The sequence below is a fragment of the Myodes glareolus genome, chromosome 20 (genome assembly GCF_982192425.1).
Source record: "Myodes glareolus chromosome 20, mMyoGla1.1, whole genome shotgun sequence".
Taxonomy (NCBI): Eukaryota; Metazoa; Chordata; class Mammalia; order Rodentia; family Cricetidae; genus Myodes; species Myodes glareolus.
In genome coordinates, this window is record NC_142045.1 from 55,952,473 (window position 1) to 55,967,481 (window position 15,009).

The 15,009-nt window shown below is 44.6% G+C and overlaps 1 protein-coding gene across 1 annotated transcript; it reads right to left on the bottom strand.

Moving 5' to 3' along the window:
* Window positions 1-1,330: 1,330 nt before the first annotated feature.
* On the bottom strand, window positions 1,331-9,288 carry Ghsr (growth hormone secretagogue receptor). The gene is made up of 2 exons (XM_048452682.3): window positions 8,375-9,288; window positions 1,331-5,930 (listed from the first exon to the last, which is right to left on the bottom strand). The coding sequence occupies exons 1-2, from the start codon at window positions 9,162-9,164 to the stop codon at window positions 5,626-5,628; spliced, it is 1,095 nt and encodes a 364-aa protein (XP_048308639.3). The 5' UTR covers window positions 9,165-9,288; the 3' UTR covers window positions 1,331-5,625.
* Between the last annotated feature and the right edge of the window lie 5,721 nt (window positions 9,289-15,009).

The following is a 15,009-nucleotide window of genomic DNA, read 5'->3' on the forward strand; positions in this document are numbered from 1 at the left end:
TAGGACTGCTGTGGCCCTTTCAGAGGATGTAAGTTCAGTTCCCAGCATGCAGAGAGAGCAACAACCACCTGCAAGTCCAGCTCTAGGGGATCTGACACCTGCTTCTGGCCTCCATGGCAACCAGCACTTGAGTGCATATACCCACTCCCACACACATATGTGCATAAATAAAAATAAATTTAAATAAAATGATATGGGGGAAATGGGAGGACTCAAGTCTTACCAATCTGGGGTCAAATTGCAGATCTGGTATATGGTTATTTGTGGCAGCGCCGAAATTTCTCTTGTCTCCGTGTCTGCTGTGCCTCCTGTCCCAGTCTTACCCTCAGACTTCTCTCTCCCTTCTCTGCCCCCTCTTCCTCCCCCTCCTCCGCTCTCCCTCCTCCCCTCTCCCTCCCTCCTCTTCTGGTAGGGATAAGATAAGAATCTCTTCCTGGGTACATTGGAGAAATTATAAGAAAATTAATTGCAGGCCTTTAACATGGTGTCTCATAAATGATGACCTTCATCATTGCTCTAAACTGTTGATTCCGGTTGGCACCCAGATTGGCTTTCCAGTGACTCGGATGCATTCACCACTGTCTGCTTCCTCCACAGATTAACCTCTGTGTTTCTCCACAACTGCGTGCTGATGAGAAACGGCCGCCGGAAGATATGCACAATTTGGAAGCTTGTTGCACAGACTCCCAAGCTGTTCTTGGCGTTGTGTACTGATTTGTGATGCTTATTATGACTCCTTGAAGGAAACTTGTTAGGAAGTCACAAGCTGTGGTCCGTCAAATGAGGAGTGCTTGGGTGTTTGATACCGGCAGACCATCCTGAGACTGCTCTGGAGAGAGACCGAAACTAAGGACGGTCATGCCGGGGTAGTAGACTACTCCAACACCTTTTACTTAGCAAATGAAATGTTAATTAGAGATAATTTTAGCTCTGTCTGGAATCCAGTGCCTGACTGGTACATATTCAGCCTTTGAATTCCCATATGACTAGCATAAGTGAGTAGCTGCTGAGTGAAAGGGACTTTGTCCCTGCCTGGAAGGGCTCACAGGACAATGCTGCACAGGGCACATGACTTTGGGGGACAGGCTGGAAGAGACCAAAAAGTGGGTGGTCAGAATCACAGTCCTTCACAAGGTCCTATGCTCTTCTGAATATTTACACACATCAGGGCCAAGACTTCTTATCAAACACCAAAACCCTGGGAGAAAGCTCAGTACAGCAGACAGCTCCTTAAAGCTGCCGACTTAGGAATGTAAAGGACCAAGCAGAACTAAGCCAGGACCAGAGGGCAGGAGAGTAACCCACAGACTCATAACTGTTAACAAAATACTACACACTTTAAAAAGATATTTATTAAGCAATTGTTGGTTATTACACCCAAGGAAAGGGAATGCATATTCTATGAGAGAGGTGTATGAGAGCTGCAGCAAAGTCTTAGTTAACGTGTACAAATCCTTCAAAGAAAGAAGCCAAAATACCACAGTGACATTCTGACACACTATGGTGACTTACATGGACCAGCTGCAGAAGTGCTTAGGACTTCATATTTTAGTGATAGTGCTACAGTATTTAAAGATATTCACACAAATGAATGTTCTCTTATACATTAAACACAACATGGAATGTGAAGAATATAAATATTTTTGTGACTTGAGCTACATATGTGATTTGGGTTTGAATTGTTAAGACCATGGACATATTTTCAAGCTGTTTCTCCCTGGGCTCTCTGTTCTGGGGGAGGAGAGGGGCCTAAAGAGGACATCTGTGAATATTTTGATAGAATTTTCTAGCCATATCTTTATGAGGAATGTTTTCTGAAAGTAGAGGGTTTGTCTTTTCTTTTTTGCCAGTTTCCAGAGTAGCCGGCAGTCCTTTGAGAAAAGGTCTGTAAAGTAAAGGCAAGAAGTAGCCTTGGCAATGCCAGGCTAACAACAGCAGGGACAGAAACACACAGCATTTAGAAAACAAGACAACGATGATGTTGGCCTAATTAGCTACGTCCAGCATCCCAAAAAGTTTGGGGTTCAGAAGGAAAACCACAAAAATAAGCCCCATCAGAACCTTCCTCCTCAACTACTCCACGTTTGTATTATTGCAAAGAGCTGGCTGACTGAATCTGAGGAATCCAAGTTGGTCAGTGGCATGAGCTTCATGTTGGGAGTCTGTGTCCACCACCAGACTATGTAGCTTCCTGATGATTTTGAATAGTAGTTTGCTTTCTGCTAAAAACAGATCGATAAATAAGAATGAGTTCCCATTCTCTGAACTACTGTTTGTCACTGGTCCTCTGTGCAGCTTGCTGCTGTGCTCTCTAGCTACTGTGACCGTTTATGTCCCAGCGAAATCACAGGCGACCCACAGCTAGCACAGTGTGTCTTTAAGAACATCACTTCTTTCTTTGAACACTGTTATTTACACTAGATACAGTGCTTCTGAAAACAGAATGACTCTATTAGCTTACACATCAAGAACACTTTATATATGTAAATATTATGCAATATTTTAAAGAGGTACACACTGTTCTTTAAAAGACGAAAGAGTGTAGGCACCAGTCTTGCACAAAATCTCAGTTTTTCTTTTTAAAAAAATATTGAATTCAAGTATAAGGATAAATTAAAAAAGACAAAATGAACTAAACTGTTCATGATAAACCCAAAATTCTAACTATCTTGGGTAGTTAAAAGAAAGTATTTGCATGAAAAACAAAATTAGACTTGAGTCTAATTTCACCTCAGCCTTCTCTGCAGGCAGGTCACCGACAATGGTGGTCCTAGGTAGAGGGGGTACTGGCGTGTTCCTAAACTTCCTCATCACAGATTTTAACATGGTCGTTTGTTTGTTGAAATGAAGTTTCACTCTGCATCCCAGGCTGTGATGGAACTCACTCCTCAGGCAGTCCTTAAACTAATGATAATCCTCCTGCCTCAACTTCCAAGGGCTGGGGTAACAAGTATGCATCATCACACCCAGCTAAATTTTCCAATTTAAAATAATTGAAAGACATAAATGTCTAAAGTGATCATTTGAAAAGCTCCTCTTCATATAACGGTGTCTTCCTCTATGGAAGACGATGACCCTGATTTGACAGTGCCTAGGCTTTGACAGAACCCTGACTGCTGACAATGGGCAAGGGAAGCAGAGACTACAGGGAGAAGTTGGCTTCTTCCCTTTGCGAATGTCCTCTACGTGATTCCCACTAACAGACATGTTAGCTCTGTCTACAATATTGTAGTGGCAGTCCATTCAAACATATTTGGAGTCAAGAATACAACACTCAAGTGGGATAAATGGCCCATTGCAGTTCTGTGGTGGGGACATTTAATATTTGCCTACTAGAGAGATCTGCTTTGTAATTCAAATATTTTTATCCACTACCCACCCAGCAACACAACATGGAGATGATTGTGAGATCACTAAGAAGAAAAAAATCTTTGGCTTGTTAATCAATTTCTCAGAACTCAGAACATAGCAGGCACACAGCAAATATTGAGGAATAGTAGGCTTTCCCACACAGGCTCCTTCAGGGTAATTTTCTTTAGCCCTGAGTCTTAAACGATACACAGAATGCAATAACATAAAAAAGTTGCAAGTAATAAAGGAGGAACGATTGGAGAGGACAAATTAAAGAGTCCTTCTCTAAACACACCCTTTCATCTCCCAGGTCAGCCACTGGGAAGCTCAGAGGCCCTTACTCTGCAGTCCATTCCCCAGATGTGAGCTCAGGACTGTTGGCATGGACCACAGAGACGGGCCCACTACAGAAATTAAGCAACTGGTCAGAAGTCAGACTTGTTTCTCTCTAAAACAGTGATAAACATTACCTTTTGAAAACTTGTTTCCTCTCAAGTGTGGTGTATTTATAGACAAAACTGATCAGGAAGTTAAACTTCCTCTTTTTAATTTTTAATTTCCTCTTGAGGAGATGGATAAGCTGAACGTACTATTGACAACTCGTGGGACTGAAAACATCAGTGTTCTTTGCTGATACAATCTGGGTGGTTAGAGTGAGCTTCATGTCCACATGGGTTCCAGAAATATTTCTTTAAAGGTAATTCTCATTATGCTTGTTTTTGATGTTTCCAAAGCAAGTAGGCAATCTGCTACTTCAGCTTAATAACCTTGCCTTAAATAGCTTAACCAGTCCTTTCTGTAGGAGCTGCTTACTTGACAGCAGTACACAGAAGAATGGAAACAATCATTGGAAAGATAGATTTAGATCATGCAGTTGAACATACAGAAAGTAGTACCTTTACAAATGAAAATTTGGTCTTTATAGCTCAGATGCATGATATTTATTGAAAGGTGTACTCATTCATAATTATGACTAAGAGACCATGAGAGCAGAAACCCATAAACCATTGAGCAATGAGGTGTGAATAGCAAGACTACCTTGCTATTCACATGGCAGGGACAAGTAGAGATAAATTATTAAAACTTTTAAAGTTTTGGATAACATAAGGCATAAATGTTGGGGAAAGCATGAGCCTGCCTTCACCGTTTGTAACTTTCTGATATTCTTTAGGTTGCTATAGGCTGGCCAGAATAAATAATAACTACCTATCGACGAATGAAAGGCTCATGATTAGCTAATATATTAAGTCAATGAAGGCAGTCTGTGTCTCTTACAATGTTTCACTGCCTGAACTGGTGCATGCAACTTAACTGGGTTATTAATTTTGCGGATGCAGTTTGCTCTCATCCACCATGAAGATGGAGCATTAGGTGTGACCTTGGCATCTGTTGCTCTAAAATCCTGCAATACTATTATACTACTAAAAATCATTTGGAAGGAACAGGTGTTTATTTTTAAACATTTTGTGTGAGATTAATAATTATTTCCCATGCACTCTGGAGTGTCTGCTTGCTATGATAACCACCAATCACATTTGTCTGTTGAACACTTGAAATGTACCTGCTACAACTTAGAAGAACTGAATTGTTTATTTTAAGCAACTTTGAATTTTAAAAAAATGATAGACTATGCTACTTAAGTTTTTGTGTACTCGTGAAATTTAAGCTGTTGAATCTATTTTTCCATGATCAAGTTAAATGTGTCAAATATTACTAATGAAACTAACAGTCCAGCTTCAAGTTGGCTGCCTGTGTAAGGAACATACTAGGTTTCAAAATTACTGTGGGGGAGGAAAGGGGACTTCTCAGTCATTTCATATTGATTACATATGTGCCGTACATTATGGTGCATTTAGGTGAATGCTGTGGAGCATTGTGGAGATTGCTAGCTTTGAGAAGTCATGTCTTAAGTTGTTTGTAATGTTATTTCATTTTTAGTATGATGAGAAAAGCAAATGGGGTTTAGTGTTTGCCCATCAAGAAGGAAAGCCGTTGCTCAGCCTCTGTCTCCTTCCTCCGTGTGGCAAAGCTGTCAGTAGCTCCAAATGCAAAACCATGGGGACATGCAGGGATGGCGCAAGAGCACTCTGATGTGTGCACAGTCACATCAAACTGCACAGACACCCCCGCATCCGGCTGTACTCCCCGCCCCCCGGTGTCTCCAGATCCCTTTGTCTCTACTCCTAACCTGCCTTTCTGCTTCCTCCCTAGTTCTGCATGGCTATGGCTTCTGGTGTGGAGCAGTGAGAGATGATTGGGCACTGCCACGTGCCGTCATGTGTTGATGCTCGACTTGGTCCAGACCCGAGAGCTTTCATCCTTCAGAGTGGAGAGCTTTCTCTGGGAGAAGGATTCGAACCCGAGAAGTTTGAACACTGCCACGCGGTACTTCTTGGACATGATGTTGTACAGAATGGGGTTGATGGCGGCACTGAGGTAGAAGAGAACAAAGGACACGAGGTTGCAGTACTGGCTAATCTGCGCAATCTCCAGGGAGCCGGGCTCGAAGGACTTGGAAAACAGGTATCTTCCCACGTGGAAGGGCAGCCAGCAGAGGATGAAAGCGAACACCACCACAGCTGGAGGAACAGAGCAGGAGAGGCTGTCAGTGCGAGGCATGTCACAAACCACTGTATCAGTGTGAGGCATGTCACAAACCACTGTATCAGTGCGAGGCACGTCACAAACCACTGTATCATCAGTGCGAGGCATGTCACAAACCACTGTATCAGTGTGAGGCATGTCACAAACCACTGTATCATCAGTGCGAGGTATGTCACAAACCACTGTATCATCAGTGCGAGGCATGTCACAAACCACTGTATCATCAGTGCGAGGCATGTCACAAACCACTGTATCAGTGTGAGGCATGTCACAAACCACTGTATCATCAGTGTGAGGTATGTCACAAACCACTGTATCATCAGTGCGAGGCATGTCACAAACCACTGTATCAGTGTGAGGCATGTCACAAACCACTGTACATTTTTAACTCTTGGCTTTGTTTATTCCACGAGTGACAGGCCCACAGACAAACATCGTGTTACTCTTTATGTGGGAAACACAATGTCCTGCTCCTCACATAAATATTGCTCTGCTCCCATCTCATCTATCCTGCCGCGTTTACGTGCAGTGGGTCTGCCAGACCAACAGCTGAACAATCTGCCCCCATCCTCCCAGTCTTCCTACTTGGTAACTGCTCGACTTTGTGGATGACTTGTCATAAGGACTCAACGAAACAATGGATTAATGATTATCCTCCGTTTATATGCATTACACAGAATACAAATACAAATGAGGCAATGTGTTTGTACTCCACCACAGCAGTGGGTCAGAATTTACTCTTCCCACTCCATGCTGGGGCTAAGCATGCCCAGTCAGTACTCACCACTAAACAATAGCCCCAGCACCCTCTTGGGCATGCAGGTTCCTTGACTATAAAATAGACTCATTAACTTGAATTATCTAGGGAAGGGAAGGGGGAAACACCTTCGTTTTCTTTTCCTGTCTTGCCCTTTCTTTCCTCTGATTTTAGGATGGGGTTTTGTTAGGTTTTGTGGACTACTGTGCCCAGATTTTTCAAGTGAGTTTTACAGGGGGCTGTATATGCCATAGAGATTAGTAACAACTGACAAGACCTCTCTATGTCATCTACATAGATATAAATAAAGTATAAGGAGTTGTTAATCCAGCCAACATTAATTACCACCTATTCAAGGCTTCATTTTGCACATATGTAAGATACTTTCTTCAAGTATTCTAAATTTTTAGATTGAGTTTTTAAAATTCAGAAATGAGAGAAAAATAATGTTCTGGTTCCCATCTCGCTTTGACGATTCCTTCAAATTGTAAGGGAAGAAGACAATGGGGAAACATCGGGGCGTAGCTTACAAAACTGGAGGGAATTAGCAATCCCTCCTTCGGACTAAGTCGTGTAAGAAGAGCTGGCATGCCACAGCAGCACTGTGTCACCCTCTTCAGTGAGAGAACTGGAGAATTGATGGTCCCATGGAGGACACAAGAGGCTTGCTGACGGTCCCATGGAGAACACGGGGATGGGGGAGCTTACTGACCATCTCTCCCTCCTATCAGGGCCATCCTGGTCTGGGAAACAGCTTTTGACATCCCCAGGGAGCTCTCTAACATTTTGATATGGAGAATTTGAGTGTAATAAAGTTGCAAATAGGAAACCATCCTGCAAAAACTAAGAAGTATTAAATGCCAATAGGCATGGAATGTCTTGAGAAAGGGAGCTCAGCTGTTCCTCTTGGATATGAGCACGGTCTTCATGGCTTCACTGTACATACACTTCACGTGCCTCTAAAGAGGAGTGCAGTAACCATCAGTGCACTCAGCTGTGACCTTGTCCCCAGAGGTTCCCGAGCACAGAGCACAGGTAAGATAGCTTCTCTACCCTTCCATGGCGTATGCTAGGGGGGAGACAGATAATCAGGCAAATAGCCGCAGGAGACTCCCACTTTCCATCCTACAAAGCCTTACATAGGCTGAATAAATAGTGTAGCTGTGATTACCTGCGAAAGATACACAGGGCCGAAAAACCCAATATTAAAAGCAAACCAAATACATTCATAAACAGTCTTCAACAGAGTGATCCAACTTTTTGGTTAAATTTACCACGGGGTAATTTCTCAATCCGATGCCTGTCTGCTTATAATGCTACTTTGATGGCCACAAATTCTATATGAGTCAGGAAGCTGAACCTCTCCTTCAAGGACCTCAAAAAAACCCCATGATGAGATATTTCCATCTTAAAGCAGGTTTCCGGAGTGATATTCATTTTATGGAAATGCCAATATGAAAAGCTTTGTCGTGGAGAAGCGAAGATACAGGAAGGGACAGAGAAAGAAAGGGAAAAGCAGTAACTGAGAACAAGAACGGAGAGGTGGGCAGAAAGTGAGACTCCGGAGGCATGGGGACACAGAAACGGCTAGAAACAAAAAATTGAGGGCCCTTGAAAAAGGCAAGCAGGGGAGGAAGAAAGGCTGGCCGGCGCAAGACTCACCAAGCATCTTCACTGTCTGCTTGTGGTTCTGGTCCCTGAGCGAGGCGCCCACCGCCGCGTCTCCGCGCCTCCGCCACAGCTTCCTCCCAATGAGACTGTAGAGCACGGTGAGGCAGAAGACCGGGAGGAAGAAGAAGACACTGGACACCCACACCATGACCGTGAGCAGCCCAGAGCGCACTGCGAACTCGGTGGCGCGGCACTCGTTGGTGTCCCGAGGATCGGTCCCGTTCTCGTGCTCCACGCCCACCAGCACGAAGATGGGCCCCGCGCTGCAGAAGGCCACGGCCCAGATGACAAGGATGACCAGCTTCACGCGGCCCTTGGTGACCACCACCTTGGCCCGCAGCGGGAAGCAGATGGCGAAGTAGCGCTCGACGCTCAGCGCGGTGATGGTGAGGACCGTGGCATAGGTGCAGCTCTCGCTGACGAACTGGAAGAGTTTGCAGAGCAGGTCGCCAAAGTTCCAAGGCCGGTACTGCCAGAGGCGGAAGAGGTCCAGTGGCATGCACAGGAAGATGAGCAGGTCCGAGAAGGCCATGCTGGACAGGTAGAGGTTGGTGGTGGTGCGCAGTTCGCGGAAGCGGGACACCACCAGCATGGTGAGCAGGTTGCCCGAGATGCCCACCACAAAGAGCGCCACGCAGGTGGCGGTGACGCCCGCCAGCAGCGGCGCGGGGAACAGAGGCAGTAGCTCGTCCGTCAGCGAGTCGTTGTCTGGGGAAGCGTCCCAGTCCAGGTCCAGAGTGACATTAGGCTCTGGCTCCTCGCTGGGCGTCGCGTTCCACATGTTGCTAGGCTTGGGGTCGCAACCGCGCGGAGATCTGCTCCCCACGAGAAGATCCCCTTAACGCGCGGGAGAGTGCGAGGGAGAAATAGGCTCCGGCGGCAGGAAGGAGGTTTGGAGAGGAAAGAGAGAATGAAAAGCCTAGGGAGAAGGTGGGATGAGGTGATGGTGAAGGGATTAGAGGTGAAAGGAAGAAAGTGACCCATCGCGCTCCTCTCCGACTTTCCCTCCCTTCCTGGCTCCCTTGCTCCCTCCTTCCCACCACTCCTTCCCCACCTCTCTTTTCTTCCCCTTCCCACTCTTCCCCATAGTCCTTGTCTCCCAAACCAGTCTGAGACCGCTCACACAGTCACTTACCCGTCACCTTGTCACCCGAGCAGAGCCAACAGCTCTGCCTGGAGATCTCGCCCCAGTCACATGTCGTACTCCCCACAGCGTCCGAGTGCGTGGGCTCTACGGAAGGCAGGCTCTGCAAAGTGAGGGTGTGAGGACTCCTCTCCCTAGTCTTGGGCGCGAGGGTGGCCGGGAAGGACAGGTCATTTGAGTAGAATAGGGAAGGGTGGAGGAGTCGGTCGTGGCGTAGTGGCGTAGAAGACGATGCCTTCAGCAGCGGAATGGGGATCAAGCCTTTCCTCCGCAGGGATCGAACAGGTTCCGCTCCTGAAAAAGGAAGCGTGCCTCTCGGTGGGGAAAGAAGGGTAGAGGGGAAAACAGGAGCTATTTGTATTCAAATCAGACGAGGCAGTGCGCACCTGGGAAGAACCTCTCTTAGAATACACCTTCGTGTTCTCCCGGATTTTAAAACCAGAAGCATGTTCCCTAGTCTGAGGTAACTGAACAAGATCGGAGCTGTTTCACTCCACAAGTGTGCAAAAGTCGCGGTTCTAAATCCTAGCCCTGTGAGTGGATGTGGGGAAGGGGCACGCTGGATGAGCCTGAGTGTCACCTTTACCAGATGTAAACTACAGGCTGGATGGGAATACCACAGAGCAGGGCACAGGGGAAAGCAAGTTGCAAGTGCAGGAGCGGAAGCAGCCAGTGCTGCAAGGCTGGCATACGTCGAGGGTGCGCAGTAAATTTATGTGATTTTTTTTTAAAAGCATGACTTGGAGAGATCAGCTATTTAGAAGCTGTGATTTTTTTTTTTCTGGCAAGATCGCCAACTTTCTGAACTTTAGTTTGTTGTTGTTTCTTTGTAAAATTACAGACACCCTGAGGATCATTGTGGGTGAAAGTCAAGCTTTAGAGATATATTAACCATTCAATAAGTTAATAAAGGCTGCGTTGCTTCATGGTTGTTGGTAAGGGGTGGGGGAAATCTCATTCAGTGGAAATGAATTTCAAGGAATCACTATAGTATCAAGGATGTCTGAGAACGACCCCGTGCATCTGTTGTTCAGGTCTTCAAACCCACGCCATAAAAAAAAAAAAAAAAAAAAAAAAAAAAAAAAAAAAAGCCCTTTGGCTGCTTTCACGCGCTTAAGGGAGCCTTTTCAGCACCTCGGCCAGCTCCCGGGCCCTTCCGGCTGCACCTTCCTCAACAACTCAGTCCTGCAACCTTGGTGAATAGGGAGAAAGACCATCCACCAAAATACAGATCAGCCATTAAGCTCCTATCTAACCCTATTCCTCTACTCCTAGATAAAATGATCCATTAACTACCATTGAGAGGTTTTTGCATATCAGAGTGTGATACTGCATATCTTTGCTAGATGGTTTACCGCCTTCTCTTATTACCTAAATTGTTAGAACACAAGCTTATAAGGCAAGAAACTGGGTGTGTGCACATGTTCATAACAGGCTCAGAATGAAAGGGAGACTGTGTGGGGGAAGTTTGACTCACAGTTTACCTGTGAGTGCACTACATTATGGCTTAATTGTGCTGTGTTGCCTTACAGTCTTTGGACCGAACTGACTTAGATTTTATTTACAATATTGACAAATCCAGAGCCAACAAGATAGCTTAGCGAGACCATGGAGAGTTGTCCTCTGACTTCCACATGCACGTGTGACCAATTCCGCAGGACACAAAACAAAAATAAGTAAATAAACACAAGTAAAAGACAGAGAAACCTGGACTGTGCTATCAAGCAGCAGCTCGGGGTTTTATTGAAGCTGATCCATTTATTCACAACACTTTTTTTAGATACTTATCACACATTGCTAGTAACAACATAGGTACAACTCAGTTTCTGCATGTATAAACCTCTGATCTAGAGATGAAAACACAATTAGATAAGGCATTCAAGTACAGCAATGACAGGTGTATCTAAAAGGCATCTTCAGAGTCTACAATAAAGAGAATCGTGTTGCACTGTGCTCAAGAAAAGCCTCCTCAGACTTTTAGGCATCTGAACAGAATCTTGAAGAGGCTGAGTTCTTCTGGAAAAGCAAACCTTGTTCAGCTGTTCAGGAAAAGGGCACAAAGCCAGTTGAACCCCATCTGTTGTATTGGGCTGGGGGAGGAGGGATGCTATGGGCCCTGGATCCCTATAGTCAGTGAACAGTGGGAAACCCCAGGTCACTTGTAACACGAGAACCATCCTGATGGGTTCTCCTTCACATGGGCCCAAGTCTTCCTTCCACGACTCAATTTTGAGAACTGTGTTGTGGTTGTGGAGCATCAGAAGCGGGGAGCTCACCTTGTAAAATTTTCTCTAGATGGGAAGATAACAGTACTCAAAGGTTCTCTGGTACTTGTAGTGGGAGGGGAATGGGGGGGGCTCTGTTTGAACAGGAGAAGTAATTTCTACTGCCCCAGAACTTTATGAACTAGTACTTTCTGCAGAGAAGCGTATACATACACGTGTGCATGCATGTGTATTTCATATTCTAGCCGGGAATGCAAAATCTTAATGTAGTCCCAAGGAAGCCTCAAACTCCAAATGAAGTTCCTCAAAGACCGTGATACATAAGACAAAGAAAAAGCTGGAGCTCAGTCTTTCATAAGTGCTGACACAAAGCAAACAGTGCATGCAGGGAGCTGATCATTCTTGGCCATCACTGTGAATCAGAAAATGCTCAGGATCCAGGGGCGTAATGACTAAATGCTGCTCCTTGTTTGCCACGGAATCCAAACTACCTGAGTGGACAGTCTTGAGCCAGCTGACACACTTAGATATGGATAGCAAAACAAACAGAATGATTAGATTAACATCAAATTTCTGAGCTGGGTAGTTTTACGGAAAAGAGTAATTTGATGCTTAGAAGTACACACTCAACTATGATATAAGCAACTTACCTTCAACTGTTAAAGAAAAATGTGTGTGCACATACACTCGATGCCACACTTGCGTGTGTGTGTGTGTGTGTCCATTTGTGGATAGATAGAGCAAATGATAAGGCATAGAGTTTCAAAATGTTAATGGCAATTGAATCTGGAACTGGAGAAATGGCTTAGTGAGTACAAGTGATCGCTCAGCAATTGTGGAGACCTGAGTTCGAATCTCTAGCATCTAAGAAGTTGAGCCCTTCTGTACACGTCTGTGGGATGGAAACAGGCAGATCTCAAGAGCTCTCTAACCAGCAATCCTAACAGAAAAGGCAAGCTTGAAGTTCAGTGAGAGACCTTATCATGAGGAAATAAGGCAGACATATTGCTCTGGTCTGCACATGTGCATGCAGAGACATGTGCACAAACCTACACACTCAAGTGAGCATACGACACAAACATACAACACACACACACACACAAGATTAGTCAGGAAAATGATATAATTAATTTTACTTGTATTTTCTTACAGCTTTTCTGTATGTCTGAAATCATATTTACATCAGAGGTATGAGTGCCATGTTTTTGTAGATACTCTCAGTTCAAGTTGCAGTTAGAAATTTAGTTTCAACAGCTTGCTTTCTAACAACATAACCATAACTATTTAACTTATTAATACCATACTCAATTTATTTCAGCCTACTACCATTAAAATCACTACTAATAAAACTGACAATGAAGCTTGGGATTGTCTTGCAATTCTCTTTTATCCTTACAATAAATATACCCTGTGTGTACCATTACCGTGCTCTACAGTTCCCTGGGTTAAGGCTTTGGCATGTGTTACCAATCACCTTAACAATTTAGTGCATGATGCACCTCCCAGTTATCTCCAAGTTCAGCAGCTATTTTTAACTTTGTATTCAAATACACAATGCACTCATGTATTCAAGAGAATTTTTAAATTATTTGTTTATTTTATGTGCATGGGTGTTTTACCTACTTATTTGTCTGTGCTGCGTGTGTGTGCAATGCCCATGGAGGCCAAAAGAGGGAGTGAGATGTCCTGGTGCTGGAGCTAGAGAAGGCTATGAGCCACCATGTGGCTTCTGCAGATAGAGACAGCTCCTCTGGAAGAGCAACTGGGGCTCTCAACTGCTGAGCCATTTCTTCAGTCTCTCAATTGGTTCTTAGAACACAACATGGTTTAAATGTAAAACTGTAAAATAAAACATATCCAGGAAAATGTTTCTTTTCATACTCCTCAATAGATTGACTTAAAAAGCTTTATGTCTGAAGTGATGGCACATGCCTTTAATCTCAGCACTCTGGAGACCCAAAATATAACTTTAAAAAATCTTGAGGGGAAATAGACAGCAAAATACAACACATAAATAAAGCCGAGAGCACTGTGTTACCAGACCTTAGGCCACACTCTGGGGACTGTGGGTGGAATTGGTGGTGGAGAGCTTGTCTAGCACGCACAAGCTCTGGGTTGACTCCCAGCACCTAAAACCAAAACAAAAGCCAAACAGAATACTACAAAACTACAGCAGTTCAAGCGTTGCCACTAGACCAGTGGAACAAAACAGAGCCACCAGCCAGGGACGCAGCAGAGAAAGAACAGTACAGCGTCATTTCTGTGGACTAAAACTAGGTCCCGGCCTCTTCTACTCACAAAAATCAGTTCAAAATTCATGGAACATGAAGCTACAAAATTACTACACATGTAGGCAAAGGGTTTTTAGACAAGATCTCCTTCCGTCCATTCACCCCCCCTCAAAAAAACCAGGCAACAAAAATGAAAATAGTCTAATGAAATTCTACTAAAGAAAGCTGCTCCTTATCAAAGAAAGGTGGGAGGGGAAATGTCTAACGATGAGGGGACTCATGGGTTCCCACAGAGTTCACATGCAGAAGGTGACTATCCAAGATGTATAAGGAACACTGAAAATTTTACATCAAAGAACCCCCACCCAATAAACCAATTAAATGGACTACAGACAGGAGACATTTTTCAAAAAAGATACACCCAGTTCTGCTTGCTAATCATAACCCTTGCAAATCAACAGCATGAGGTATTATATCACAGCAGGTAAGAGCGCTATCATCCAAAAGTTAACTATGACAAATGTTGGCAAGAACGCGGTGTAGAGAAACAGGAACTCATACACTGTTGGTGAACACATAGGTCAGCACAACCATAATGGAAACCAGTGTGGCTACTCCTTAAAAATGGAAATGGAGCCAGAACGACGGTTCAGTGAGCAAGAGTGCAAGCCTAAGGGTGAGAGTTTGGATCCTAATGATCACACAACAAACCCAACATGATCTCGCTCACCCTGTGACCCCAGCAATGAGAGGGATGTGGACAGGACTGCCGTGGCTCACCAGCCACCAGCAAATGTAGCTCTAGGTTAAGAGGGAGAGCCTGACTCAAAATAGCTCCATAGAGAGTGATAGAGGAAGAAAAGCAAATGCCCCTTTAGCTTCTGTGTGCACACAGGCATGTGACCTCCACACACACATGCACACACCTCATATACATACATCACACTCACACGCATGCCCAGTCTGAAAAGACAGCTACCCTGTAACCCAGCAACCCCACTGCTGGCACACGGCAATTGCAATTCA

Bases quoted from the DNA above. Each gene is read 5' to 3' on its own strand.
- Ghsr (XM_048452682.3), bottom strand. From the start codon at position 9,164: ATGTGGAACGCGACGCCCAGCGAGGAGCCAGAGCCTAATGTCACTCTG. The intron at 5,931-8,374 runs GTGAGTCTTGCG...CTGTTCCTCCAG, and splicing joins GCAGACAGTGAAGATGCTTG to CTGTGGTGGTGTTCGCTTTC.